The sequence below is a fragment of the Danio rerio genome, chromosome 6 (assembly GCF_049306965.1).
Source record: "Danio rerio strain Tuebingen ecotype United States chromosome 6, GRCz12tu, whole genome shotgun sequence".
Classification (NCBI taxonomy): Eukaryota; Metazoa; Chordata; class Actinopteri; order Cypriniformes; family Danionidae; genus Danio; species Danio rerio.
The window spans coordinates 43,441,423-43,456,896 of record NC_133181.1 but is presented as its reverse complement, the minus strand read 5'-3'; the positions used below and the strand labels follow the sequence as shown (position 1 = coordinate 43,456,896).

At 36.0% G+C, this 15,474-nt stretch overlaps 1 protein-coding gene across 4 annotated transcripts; it reads left to right on the top strand.

Moving 5' to 3' along the window:
* The first annotated feature begins 33 nt into the window (after positions 1-33).
* Positions 34-15,382, top strand: sxph (saxiphilin). 4 transcript variants are annotated; one of them, NM_001114466.1, is given in 18 exon segments: positions 380-461; positions 1,865-2,028; positions 2,290-2,389; positions 5,263-5,442; positions 6,398-6,560; positions 6,655-6,719; positions 6,828-6,985; positions 9,091-9,277; positions 10,811-10,959; positions 11,295-11,385; positions 11,467-11,517; positions 11,606-11,788; positions 12,120-12,267; positions 12,549-12,631; positions 14,501-14,685; positions 14,770-14,956; positions 15,144-15,246; positions 15,285-15,382. In NM_001114466.1, coding segments are annotated over 17 exon segments (2,202 nt in total). In that variant the 5' UTR covers positions 380-397; the 3' UTR covers positions 15,188-15,246; positions 15,285-15,382.
* Positions 15,383-15,474: the final 92 nt, after the last annotated feature.

The following is a 15,474-nucleotide window of genomic DNA, read 5'->3' as shown; positions in this document are numbered from 1 at the left end:
AGAATATCAAAGATAAAGTTTGGTTCGGTCCGCGTGACGTTGGAAGATTTACCGCCAAATCGTGTTATGTTTATTTTTGTCGTTCAGGTGAGTCAGGTAGCTTTTAATATAAGTGAACAAATTGCGCTTTCTAAAAATGCCATAAAACGCTAAGCACGGAAAGATGCCTGGACGAGAATAATCCACGTGACAGAAGAGTTCCACTGTAATATTTTCCATATGTGCGCATTTATTATAAAAACTATCCGCTTGGGAAATACCCGCTTCCCACTTTTCACACTAGCGCGAATCTAGACGGTGAGATCTTCGATAGGTGACATGCCTGTCCGGCTGAAACTTCTATTCACGACTCGATGTAGACCGCTTTATTTCTCCCTGTAGAGATTTCTGACGGACTATGATGAAGCTCGTGAGTGTTATTGTTGTGCTCTTGCTGCTGTTGTGCTCCATCACCAGCTGGGGTAAGTGCGCGTTTACTGATGCAGTTAAGAAATGCAGCTGAACGCTTTTCTTTACATGTTTCATAATACTTCTCATTTCACACATATTTGGGAGTTATTAATGGAAATGAAGTTTCTAGACTTTGCCAGATCGCTGCTTGATGACACTACAAACTAAGAAATTTGTATTATGACGTGATAATGTAATCTAAAGAGGGCTCGTATGTACGTTTTATGTTTATTTATTGTGACGTGTAATTAACCCTTATGTACTGTTGGGGGTGTTTCATTCACTCCCAATGGTGAATTTGTGTCTTCATTTGGCCATAACTATTTCTGTGTTTCAGATAGCAGAATGATTTTTGGTGACAAAGCTTATTTTAACACACATTTTGAGAAAATGCTTTGATTAAAAAAAAATCAACGATACACATTTGGGTAAATTTACTACCATTTTGGCATGTTAGGGATAAAAACATCCAAGTTAAAAATGCATCGAATAAATAATTCTTTCTTTTTTGTGCATAAATCTGTTAATCAACCTCGGTTCTGATCAAAACTACTAAAAGATTACAGGATTTTAACTCTTTAATTGGCAAATTCATAAATTATGTCACTTTATTTTGATAGTAGTTTATTTTGTCATTTATTTCATTTAACTACCATGAAACATGGTAGATCCTGTTGTGTTTATGTTACTTTAATTTATTTTTGGTACTCTTTATTTATTTGTTGATTAATTTATTTATTCTTATATTTTAAAATTAATTTACTTCCAGTTGTTTCTATAATGATAGCCTTATTCAAGAGAGTTTTATTTACGTTTTACCATAATGATGAAAGTGTGTCTAATAATTAAGGTTGATCATGAGCTTTTTCTGTTAACTGTGATTTTATTTATTTATTTTTCAATATAATAGAGGAAACAATTATTATCCACAAGTATAAAATGCAAACTGATGTATTTTTGATGGGTTTTCATTATTATTATTATTTCCGATGTTTTGAATCCATTTGTATTATGATCTTTTTGTTTTAATTGGTGCATTCTGCGTATTTGATATTTCTAATTAATTTTAGTGAATCTTTTAATGTATTTGTGGATTGCAATTTATTTATTGATTGTACAATTTCAAATTAACTAACTATTTGTATTTTTTTCATTTAGTTTAGATTTGTCTATTTTATTTATTGGGAGACTAATTATTCTCCCATAGAAACCCTGATAAAATGTAGCTTCACTGCAATGTAAGTCACCTTACATTTAAAACAGTTAAAAAACCTCTGCCAGATGCATGAATGTAATGCAATTTTTAGGTATGGTTGGGGAAAGAAAGCCACCATTAAGCCCCATGAAACCTTAAAAACATTTAATTTGTGAAAACCACTTTTCTGCAAGCATCTGCCTGTGTATCTACATCCAGGTAAGAAGATGCGCTGGTGTGCAGTATCAGAGGCAGAGCAGAAGAAGTGTGCAGAACTGGCCAAAGCTCTTGTCGCTGTCCTTCCACCTGCAGCAGTCACTGCGTTCGCTCGTCTGTCATGTGTGAAAGCTTACAGCACCGCAGACTGCATTAATAAGATAAGGGTGGGTTACGTGACACTGATTACACTAAAAAACAAATCTGTTAACACAAATGAACCTCTGCAGTATAAATATTTGAATGCTTGTTCAAACGACTTATTTCTTGAAGTTTATTTGGGGAATAACCTATTTATTTTTTTATGTTCAATCCACTTAAATTTGAAAAAACAATTTAGTTAACTTAATCGATTTGTGTTGGGACAATCTAAAGGAATTTTGTGGAACCCAGCATTTTTCACAGTGTTCTATTTCCCTTCTCATCAGGATAATAAAGCTGACCTGGTGACTCTGGACGCCGGAGAGGTTTATTCTGCTGTCAAACAGTTTGGGCTCACAGTAGTTGCAAAGGAAATCTACAGAGATGGTATGATTGAAAACCTTGTTCTCTGTGCATGTGTGGGTGATTTTCAGTGGTGAAAAGTAACAAATTATAAATACTCATAATACTGTAATGGCGACGTGTTTCCAAGATAATGTAATTTACTATTAGTTCTACTATTTAGTTACTTATTTTTAATGCTGCATCAGTACTTTTACTCCACTACTTTCCTTTAACCTGCAGTCACTACTTTATTTTTGCTTGTCTGTGGGGATTGGCTAAGGTAGACAAATCAATCTTGTGATTCAAGTCCTATCAAATTACACTTCAATCAATAGAAAATAAATCCCAGCATACTGAACAACCTCAAGACATGGGCGCTTTATAAATGCAGCAAACCCTCCGGAAGTATTAAAAGTGTCGAAGAAGATCTTTACACACAATAACCCAGAGACTGTTTAGACTGCATGTCACTGATGGGAAGATGACAGATGTTTACTGAATAATGACTTAAATCAGCAAATGGCCTTAAATAATCACTAAATGCACTACAGAATGTTACTTTTACACACACACACACACTAAAGAAGTAACGGTATCAAAATTTCACGATACGGTAATACCTCGTTATGAATGGCACGGTACGGTATTTTTTGAATTATTTAAAGGAAAAACAAAACTATTGAAGAGACTCAAAAAAAGTGCTAGAATGTTCAGGTTACCTCAACACTGAACAGATCAATGACATTCAAACAGGAACTTAAATCTTCAATTTTAATAACAAAAAATATTAAACCATGTAAAAAAAAAAGCACCACTCGAAAGGACAAGCCATGAGGGAGATAGAGGTCTCTTGGTGGTACAAGTCAATGTCTTCATCAGTCTGAGCAGTGTGCTGTGTTCTGCTGTCCCCTTGACTAAAAGAATCCCCATCATGTTAGTCGTATTCCCCGACTTGTATTTCAGCACAGTCTGGCAGTGCCTGCATACCCTTTTTTCTGTCACCTTTTCTTCTTTCTGTTCAGAGAGAAACTGAAATGCTTCCACACATGTGATTTAAAACCCGCTTTAGGTTCGACCATTTTTAGCTCTTTTTCTTTGCCACTACTAGCAGCACCCTCCATTTCTGCATTACTGGATCTGTAGAGACAACAGACCGCAAAGGATGATGGCCACGCCTGGGCTGATAAAATTAGTAGTTTCCGCTACCTTCCATACGCTCCATTCGCCTAAGCAAACTTTTCACCAAAAGACCTATGATTTTATTGAGTCACAACCACGGTAATATTGAAAGAAATTGCTATTGCGTTATGACGGTTTTTACAATATCGTTACATCCCTAACACACACACAAATCAAATTTTCACAGCGTAATACTCAATACTCTCTAGTCTTGAGTACTTTTGAACGGTCTGAAAGGATTTTACTCAAACTTTTTGAGTAATATTTATAACTGATATTTAACTACTTGCGCTACATTTTTGGGGAAGTAATGGTACTTTTACATGAGTAGGATTTTGCAGTACTCTTTCCACCACTGGTCATTTTATTATTGCAGGTCCATTTAATGACCAAGGTCATTATTTCTGTCAGTTTTGTAGTTTTAAATATTAGTCACTCATTGTCATGGATCTCCAATTGTTACATTATATATTGTGATTTGTGATTTCTTGTTATGATCATGTATTATAATCAATATATTTGATTTTACTTTTTGTCTTGTTGTAAAAAGGCCATTTTTATAATTTTACCAAATTAAATTAAAGTAAATTGTATTAAAGTGTCCATAAATTTTACATCAATTCTATTTCTGGACCATAGTATATTTTGCCTTTAGATTGGTGTAATAATCTCCCACAACTATGTAAGATACAGGGAATAAGTTACTTTGACTTGCTGATAATATTTAAAGCACGAAAAGGCATGTCTGCTTTTTCTAAGAAAATCTTTTGTCCTATTGAGCTATTAATTTAAAACATCAAAACTGCACAATTTCATAAGACTTTATCACTGACCAGACTGTGGGCTGTTTAAAAGTATTATGATCATAATTTCATAAGTGCCATGTGTTTTAATATACTGTGAAAAGTTGGACTTTTTTTGGTTAAGAAGTGTAAAATTGTCAGTTATGTTACCATTATTAACATAACATAGTTTAAAATTATTTTCGTGAAAGTTAAAAAAGAACTATGTTGTGTTTAGCAGTCACTGAGTTATTAAAATTATATAAGAAAATATTGTAAATTAGATTATAATCACAACCCATAATAAGATACTAGTAACCAACTGGATATTGAAAAGAATTTCTTTTAGTGAAGTTTTTTTTTTTCTCGATGAAATGGGAATGTACAGTTGAAGTCAGAATTATAAACCCCCCTTTAATTGTTTTTTTTTTCTTTCTTTCTTTTTTAAATATTTGCCAAATGATGTTTAGAGTGTGTCTGATAATATTTTTTCTTCTGGAGAGTCTTATTTGTTTTATTTCGGCTAAAATAAAAGCAGTTTTAAATTTTTTAAACACCATTTTAGCCCCATTAAGCTATATTTTTTATAGTCTACAGAACAAACCATCGTTATACAATAACTTGCCTAATTACCTTAACCAGCCTAATTAACCTAGTTAACCTTTAAATGTCACTTTAATAGTATAGAAGTTTCTTGAAAAATATCAAGTAAAATATAATTTACTGTCATCATAGCAAAGATAAAAATAAATCAGTTATTAAAAATGAGTTATTAAAACTATTATGCTTAGAAATCTTCTTTCTGTTAAACAGAAATTGGGGTGAAAAATGAACAGGAGGCTAATAATTCAGGGGGGCTAATAATTCTGATTTCAACTGTATGTCCAACTGTAGAATAACTAATATGCTAAGACCAGCACTAACATGAAGATCTTCCTCTCCTCCATCGGTCAGGTGGCTGTATTCTTGCAGTTGCTGTGGTCAGGAACAACAGTTCTTTAGACATGCGCTCTCTGCAGGGCAGTAGGAGCTGTCACAGTGGAGCTCGCTGGACTGCAGGCTGGAGTCTGCCTTTGGGACACTTACTGTCTCGAAACCTTCTGCCCTGGGCTGAGGATGAGCCCATCAGTCAGGGTAAGACATCCAATCGCATATAATGTACTAATGCTAGTATTAACCAAAATAATACAAAAAATTAAACAAGAAAATGTTTTTGTCAATTAGTAACAGCTGCTATAAGATAAAAAATTGAGATATAGCATGAACAATTTTATTAGAAATGTTTGCTTGGCAACTACCTGGAATAATAAAAAATTTAAGTTGTTAAAATCTAAATAAAATGGGTGTGTACAGTATATATATTTAAACACATAGCTATGGTGTATATAATAGTGTATTATTCATTCATTTTCTTTTCGGCTTAGTCCCTTTATTAATCAGGGGTCGCCACAGCGGAATGAACTGCCAACTTATCCAGCACATGTTTTACGCAGCGAACTACTGTCTGCCTCAACTCAACACTGGGAAGCACTCATACACTTCTGCATTCACACATACACTACAGCCAGTTAAGCTTATCCAATTCACCTATAGCGTCTTTAAACTGGGTGAAACCGGAGCAACCAGAGGAAACCCACGCCAACACAGGGAGAACATGCAAACTCCACAGAGAAATGCTAACTGAATCAGCCGGGGCTCGAACCAGCAATCATAATGTTGAAAAAAATGTATACATTTAGCTGTTTTTTGGTTTTGCTGAAAAATACAAGTGTTAAAAATAACATAACAGTCCAGCAAATATTGCTCATAGCTCTTCTGAAGCAGATAATAATCCTAAACATCCTAATTAAACATATAATTATACATATAAATGTCAATTAAGATCACCTGCAGCGCTAGAATGGCGTCAATTTGAAGTGTTTTCCCACATTTATTGGCTGTTGTTTATTTATATCCATTCATTTGGTAATTTGGATCAAAACCTACCAAGTATTCTGTCATGTTCTTCCAATCTAAACTAACAAAGAGTTCAAAAATATGTATACAGTATAGCAGTGTTCCAGTGCTCACATTTTGACTGTTTTGTCAGCGGTCAGTGCTTTCTTCAATGCTAGCTGTGTTCCTGGAGCAACTACAATGGCAGCAAACCTTTGTTTCTTATGCAAAGGCCAAAGGTCTTACATTCGTCAGAAGAACTTCCACTGTGAGACGTCTCACAGCGAACCATTCTATCACAACCAAGGAGCACTCAGGTGAAAATACACACACACACACACACTCACAAGTATTGGTGTGTCTCTGCCAAATTGCCTTGAGCGCCTTACATTGTGATTCTGTTTTTCTTAGATGTTTGCAGTCAGGAGCTGGAGATATTGCTTTTGTGGATCACACAGCTCTGGACAGCATTGATGGTTACACCTTTCACATTTTTTTTTACAGAATTGTATATGCAGGCTCTACAAACAACAGCATTTACACTAGTGGTTAGATTCTATATGACTCTTTGTTTCCCTCATCAGAGAGGGAGAAGGATGAGCTGCGCCTGCTGTGTACAGATGGGTCTCTGGCTCCGCTCAGCAGCTTTAGGACGTGTAATCTTGGACGAGGTCCTGGAGGCGGTGTGGTCACACGGATGAACATAAGGAAAATTGCTCGAAAGTTCTTGGTTGCTGCCCAGGTATGATTTATATTGAAAGTTGAAATTCACTATTAATAATTAAAATGATCAGTCTGTCAGATGAATAAGAGCCGAAGTCAGAGATTCAATTAAAAAAGAAAGTTTGCTGAAGATAGTTTGCAGTTTCATCAGCAGAAGCCAGCTTCCTCACTCACATTGAGTTCATAGGCCGCTCTGCTTACAATCTGAAAACTTCAATTATAGTCTTACATAACAACATTAACTGTGTCAGGTATTTTAACCTAATTGGTTTAAACACAGATAAAAAAATATTTTATTTTACTTTTTTTGTTAAAAAACCTATTTGTGTAAAAAGCCCATTAAAAAATGAAATAAAAATAAATCTTATTGTAATGAAATATCAAATCTATTATATCAATTCTATAACTGTACTATAGTATATTTTAGCTTTAAATTGGTGTTTGCCTTTTCCTTATCGATAACATTTGTAGCACCAAAAGGCACGTGTGCTTTCTCTTAAAATATTTTGTTCTAATCAACTATTGATTTAAAAAGTCAAAAGTGTCGACGCCAACAGCCTGGTGGTTAAGTGTGCCGACACATAGCACCATGGTGCTCACGGTCACCCGAGTTCGATTCCTGATTGAGGTCATATGCTGATCCTTTCCCTCTCTCTGCTCCCAATGGTTTCTTGTCTGTCCTCCACTATCCTATCCCTATAAAAGGTGAGAAACCCTTTAAAAATAATTCTTTAAAAAAAGTAAAAACTGCACAATACCATAAGGAACACAGACTTCATCACTGACCACTGTGGTTTATTTCAAAGCATTTTAGTCTTAATTTCAATAATGTGTTCCTAATTTATCTTGGCGAGTTTAATTTTTTTGTTAAAAAGTGTAAAATTGTTAATTATGTTACCACTATTAATGTAACAGTGACAATAGATTATGTTTTTCAGAAAAGGTAAAAAAGGAAGTAACTTGTGTTTGGCAATCATTGAGCTATTAAAATTATATAAATAAGATATCCATTAAGGTACTGGGGAAAAAGTCTTTTTTTCCCTTTTTCATTGGAATAGCCTTTGATTTGTGTGTGCGTGTACTATATCAATATTTCAAGCATACAAAGGTAAGGCAGCCACTTCAGAGCTGACCCCAGACCTGTGAAATTATCCAAAAATGAATAGAATCCACACAAAATACAATCTGTTTCTTACCCAAGGTACTATCTGCATCCAAACCGGCAGCTTACATACAAAGGAATTAAATTTAAAAGATTTAACACAGAAAATGGCAAATAACCCAAGAAACAGTTGTTTCCAATTCTTCAAATGTCCAGGTCCACTCAAGAGATCTCCATGACCTCTGACCTGGCTGAGTTTCCTGAGGAAACAAATCATTTGGCATACACAAAAAGCAATCACACGCATATTATTCCAGTTTTACTCTGAAGTGGGAAAACACTAAGGTCATCATTTAATCGAGGCTCTTAAACATGAAACTTTATTAATAATCATAAGGACATGAGAAAGGATGTGTGTTACTCCATCCTGCAGCGGACATCCATCAGAAAACCCACGCCATAACCATGTACACCAAGTATGATAACTATAACTTTAACATTAAATAATGTTTAAAAAATATTTCTAAACATAAACAGCAGAGTCAAAACTATAAGGATAGTGGCACAGAGAAACATTCCAGTTACATTTTGTTGATCCTAATAAATTTATTGCTGCAGCTATAATTCACCTTATAACCAACTCACAATTCACCTTATAAACAACTGACTATTTAGGAGAAGGTTCATTCTTTTTTTTTTTCCTTCTTCAAAAGACAATATTTAGAAAAATGTTGAATATTTAGACCATTGACCTCACTATTTGAACAGTATACAAATTTCAAAAACATCTTCCTTTTTGTTCTGAAGAAGAAATAAAGTGAGAATAACAACTATCAGAACTTAAATTTTTGGACAAACTGTTACTTTAATTAAAACTGGTGGCTCTGTCAGTCTAGAGTTGATCTCAAGCTGCTGAAGATGTTCTTTAATGATCTTATTGGTGTTGTGGCTTGGAACACTGATAAGATTTCACTATGTAATGAGCAAAGCACTTAATAGCTTTTTCTGTGTTTCCTTTGAAGATGTCTTTTGGTTGGAGGGGAAGGGAGCGTCGGCGTTTCCAGCTGTTTGAATCTGCATCCTTTGGTGGGAGTGACCTTCTCTTCAGAGATGTGACGGAGAAATTATCTGTTCTGATGGAGGATATGGATATGAGCCAGGTTCTGGGACTCGACTATGTGGCCTTGCTCAAGGGTCTTGGACATGAAGGTAAAAGACTGCTTCTGTAATGACTAATCTTGTAAATGATAAGCTCAGACTTTAATTTGTACATGTGTCTTCCTTGCTATTTATCATGTTGGGATCACATGTCCCCACAATTATAGCAATACCAGTACTTTTTTTTTAGTTTGCAGGAAAATTTTTTTGGTCTCGATGATAAAAACAGCACACAAATAATACACTACCTGACAAAAGTGTTGTCGCCAATCCTAGTTTTTGGAACAACAAATCATAACTTGACTTCTAGTTGATCATTTGGTGGTTTAAATGAAAGGCGAAGGACTCTAGATTATGCTTATTCTACCAAAATAAAATATGATCATGCTTTGATTTTTAATTATTTAATTAGGACGGTAAGATCTGAGTTTGCTTAGACAAAAAGTCTTGTCGCTTAACAGAAATAATGTACAGTATAAAATATAAAGTCATGGTGCCGTGGAAAAATAATTAATATTGTGTAGGACTCCCATGAGCTTGGAGGACTGCATCCATACATCTCTGCAATGACTCAAATCACTTATTAATAAAGTCATCTGGAATGGCAAAGAAAGTGTTCTTGCAGGACTCCCAGAGTTCATCAAGATCCTTTAGATTCATCTTCATTGCCTCCACCTCCATCTTACCCAAGCATGCTCAATGTTCATGTATGGTGACTGGGCTGGCCAATCCTGGAGCGCCTTGTCCTTCTTTGCTTTCAGGAACATTGATGTGGAGGCTGAAGCATGAGAAGGAGTGCTATCCTATCCTGCTGAAGATATGGCCCTCTCCTGTAGTTTGTAATGTAATGGGCAGCACAAATGTCTTGATACCTCAGGCTGTTGATGTTGCCATCTCTGCAGATCTCTCGCACACCCCCATACTGAATGTAACCCCAAACCATGATTTTTTCTTCACCAAACTTGACTGATACTGTGAGAATCTTGGGTTCATGCAGGTTCCAGTAGGTCTTCTGCAGTATTTGTGATGATTGGGATGCAGTTCAACAGATTCATCAGAAAAATCTACCTTCTGCCACTTTTCCAAACAATCAACTAGAAGTCAAGTTATTATTTGTTGCTCTTACAACTGGGATTGACAACAAGACTGTACGTCTTTTTCAAGTTGAATTCAACATACACCAAAGTACAGTAGAACTATCGTCACCAAATACACTCCCTTATACATGCCTTAAACCTCCAACCCATAGTGCAACAAGTAAACCATGAATAAAATTCAACAACAACAAAAAACATAGAAGGTGATATCTAAGCATTCTGTTCTGTTATACCCAAGTAATAAATAAATCTGCCACGATATTTAACAAATAAAACTTGATGCTATTTCAAACTAAATGCAATTGTTTTCAATGGCGTGTAGGAAGATTCAAATCATACAGAATCAAGTATGTTGAAAATGCAGAAGTACAGAATGTTTTTGTGTGGGTTGATTTAGGGGAAGGGTTGTGGGAAGATAGCAGAATATACAGCCTGTACAGTATAAAAATCATTAGTTCTGTGTCTGTGTGTGTATATGTGTGGTTAGGTAGTTCGCTGGAGGACAGTGTGGTGAGGTGGTGCTGTATAAGTCACGCCGAACAGAAGAAATGTGAGCAGTGGGCTATTAGTATAAAATCAGACCCTCTGGTGTGTGTAAAAGCCTCATCTATGAGTGACTGCATTGAGAAGATCAAGGTCCAGTAAGACAATTTTCCCGCAATTGTGATTTAGGTTTAAATAAATATTTTATTTATTGATTAATGTACAATCATTTTTATTATTATTGTACTATTATTAATAGACTTTTTAAAACGTGTACTTGTTTTATTTCAGTTAATTTCCAAGTCATTTTTTGTTTCCATCAGTATTTTAGCTAGTATTTATATTTTACTATTATACTTCAATGAATATTTTTCACTTTTAATTAACAATACCAGCACTGGTGTTTGTCTCGGCCATAGATATATACATGTAGATATATGTCTATGGGTGTCGGCGACTAGAACAGAATCAGTTGTTAATTTTCACAGAGGGATGAAGTGGATGCCGTGTCTCTGGACGCCACTCATGCTTTTATAGCTGGAAAATGCGGCCTTGTCCCTGTTGTGACTGAATATTATGGTATGTAAAGCATCCACTGTCATATTCACCCATGTTTTCAAGCTCACTTCACTCGGATTTGCTTTTGTCTTGTTCATTTAGGAGAGAAATGTGAGACTTCTGCAGGAGGTGGAGGCCATTTTGAAAGTAACGGTAATAAGGAAAATCATTATAAAATGATCTTAGCATAAAGGGCACGTCTTGATTACCACGTCACTACCGTTCATTCTTATCTCTGCAGAATTGCCGCCAGTGTACGGTGTGGCAGTTGTGCGTCGATCAAGCAAGAGTTTATTTTTTGGAAGTCTGGCCGACAGACGCTCCTGCCACGGTCACATGTACAGTCCTGCAGGCTGGGTTTTACCTGTAAGACACACACTTAGCACAGAACACAACAACAGCGCTCCCTGTGAGCCCAATAAAGGTACTACATGCTATTTTCCTCTTGGCATACAGAATTACACAACTGCTTGAATGTCCATTGCAGAAATTCTGACCATGAATACTAGACTGTACCGAATGTGATTTGAAGCTTCTATTGATAACGTTTTGGAATTGTGTAAGAGCTGCTGTCTCAAAGGTTTGCACCAGCAAGTGTTAAAATGTGATTTTTAAAAGTCTAAATGCTAGCAGACATGGATTGAAGCAGAATGTTTTGGTAGATAAAACATGTTGTGAGTTTCAGAAATAATTTTTGTCTCTTTTTAATATATTTGTACGTCAACACTCTTTAATGTAAGCCACTCTTTTCTCAGTGTACTCTGAGGTGTTTTGGAAAGGCTGTTTGCCTGGGGGTCAGGGTAATCTGTGTAAGGTGTGTATGGGTGGAACTGAGGAAGCTGCCACGAAACGTTGTGCTGACAACCATAATGAGCGCTACTACGGCAACATGGGTGCATTAAGGTGAGGATTTGAACTCGATGAAGATCAAATAAAACATTGTACTACATATACTTGACTGTTTTTATTTCATTACGAAGGAACAGTGCACATCTAACAACCTTTCTCAAGAAAGTTAATGTACCCAAATTAGCCCAAAGCTAGTTTTCACTGAGACTCCCTTTGCCAGAAGTTATAGGCCTAAAAATGTTAATTGTAGCAATATATAGGATTATTTTTTATTGGTAGTGCCACATTGCTTAAACCAAACCGCTCTTCAGGGCTTATATTGTCTTTCACTCCAGGTGCCTGGTTGGAGACCCAACTGGGAAAAGTTTTGGAGATGTGGCCTTTATGGAGCACCACAATCTAGAAAGCAACATTGAACGTAGGATATAATCTCTCTCTCTTTCTTTTTTTGGTAGGTTTAAATATGTTCAGAGAAAACGTTTTAAATTTTAACTCCTTCAATTTTATTATTTAATTGGCAGTTTTCTTTAATTCTTTTAAAATCAAGAATTCATCTTGAGTTTTCATTATTCCAAACCTTTGATCTTCCGTGTTTTGACCCCCCCCCCCCCCCCCCGCCCCCCGTATACATATTCTTCTCTTTTTTTCTATTTTTAAGTACTTTTTATTTAGATAATGTATTGATGGGGGATGCAGTGGCGCAGTAGGTAGTGCTGTTGCCTCACAGCAAGAAGGTCGCTGGTTTGAACCTCGGCTCAGTTGGCGTTTCTGTGTGGAGTTTGCATGTTCTCCCTGCATTCGAGTGGGTTTTTTCCGGGTGCTCGGTTTCCCCCACAGTCCAAAGACATGCGGTACAGGTGAATTGGGTAGGCTAAATTGTCCGTAGTGTATAAGTGTGTGTGTGAATGTGTGTGTGGATGTTTCCCAGGGATTGATTGCGGCTGGAAGAGCATCCAACGCTGCGTAAAAATGTGCTGGATAAGTTGGCGGTTCATTCCGCTGTTGCGACCCCGGATTAATAAAGGGACTAAGCCGACAAGAAAATGATTGAATGGATGTATTGATATTTGTAAAAAAAAATCAATCAAATCTCTTTTTCTCTTTTTCTCTCATCTATGACTATAAAGTTTTCAAAATTTTTATTACTGTTTCTTTTTCAAATATCTCATTTGAGTTGTATATGCTGTGATTCAGAATATGTAACTCATTAAATATGCTTTTGTAACACACCAGTCACTACTGCACCCATCCCATTCTGAACTAGGGTCGAATCAGCGATTCTTCACATGGAGGTTGTTTGCTCTAACAAGGAGGCTAAAGTCCGTGCCTCTAGCATCTGTCTCTAGAGCACCTTTTCAGGTTCAGTGAAGTGAGGTTTGCCTGTATAGCACTTCGCTAGCTGGCCTCTGTTTACTCACTCCCATCCCAGATGAGCCCCCACATGTAACCAACCAGTCTCTCCTTTTAGAATAACTCTGAATAGGACAAAAGCAGTCATTTTAGAAGTGCACAACACAAAAACGTTGTATACTTCATTAGACTAACTGGGAATTTACATATTTACCAGAGTTCCTGCTCTTTTTGAAAGTACTTTAAAGTACTTGAATTTCAAACATATAGAAGGCCTGGAAAGTACTTAAAAACAAACACAGGTCCTTAAAGGTTCTGAATTAATTTTGTTTCTGGTTTTATTTCAACAATTGTACTAAATTGTTAAAAACAGAAGAAAGAAACTGAGAATTTCTTAAATTAAAGATATTACATTTAAATCTGAGATCACTTAAATTGTAAGTAAAATGTTAAGTAGGGCGACACGGTAAAGAAGGTCGACAGCAAGAAGGTCACTGGTTCGAGTCCCATCTGGGTCAGTTAGCTGTGTGGAGTTTGCTTGTTCTCCCTGTTTTGGTGTGAGTTTCCTCCAGGTGCTCCGATTTCCCCCACAGTCCAAAGACATGCCCTATAGGTGATTGATTGGACTAAATTGGCTGTAGTGTTTGTGTGTTTGGGTGTTTCCACTGGCTTGCAACTGGAAGGGCATCCATTGTGTAAAACATATGCTGAATAAGTTGGAGGGTTATTCCGCTATGGCGACCCCTGATGAATAAAGGGACTAAGCGGAAGGAAAACGAACAAATGAATGGATGAAATGTTAAGTACATTAATAACTTTCAAGCCACTCCATATGCTGGGATTAGACAAAGGTGCTTGATCAGATATGAATGGTGCTTTAAAATTAGTCCTTGAAACTCCTTAAATGAGCTTTTTATGTGATGTGTTTGATGTACAGGTCTGAACACCAGTGGCTGGGCAGAAGGTTGGGTCACTTGGGACTTTGAGTTACTCTGCAGCGATGGCAGTCGGGCTCCTTTGTCGCAATGGAAGAGCTGTAATTTAGGCGCAGTCCCTCCAAATATTGTTATGACACGTCCTGTTCTTACCGCTCGCATTTATGACCTCTTAATGAAGTCACAGGTCTGCACATCCAAATCAAAATCAATGAACTAAAATATAAGTGAGTCTTGTCGAATCTGAGCACTGATGTGTTTTGCACTATAGGATACCACAGAGGCTCGCCCTGATTCTGGGTTTCATCTGTTTGAGTCTCAGCAGTACGGAGAGAGTGACCTGCTTTTTAAAGATGTTACAAAGTGTCTAGTTCACACCAGTCACATGGACTACCGGACCATACTGGGAAATGAGTTCTGTTCACAGGCGGAGAGCATCTTCAACTGCACACACTCCAGTAAGAACACATGGAAACTTTGTTATATGACTACAGCATACCTGTTGTTTATTTGCATTTGTTTTTATGTTAGGATTATTGCTGGATATGTAAATATGTTTGATTAAAAAATTAGACAGAAGTATTTTATTTGAATTATTAATTGTGCAAATTCATAATTAGGACTACTGTTTACATTTTTTGACAGATATCCTACAGTTCTGCAATCAAGATGTATGCAGCATATTCTAATCAGTCTAGATGAAATAGCATATATATATATATATATATATATATATATATATATATATATATATATATATATATATATATATATATATATATGTATATATATATATATATATATGACTGTTAAAAAGCAGCATGGGTCATGTTTTGTATTTTATGTATCGCTCATGACATACAATAAAATATAATTTGATTATATATATTTTATATATATATACGAGTTATATTTAAGAGTTTATCTGCTGAGAGAGCACCGTTGGAGCTGTTTCAACCTGCCAGAACGAGTTCAT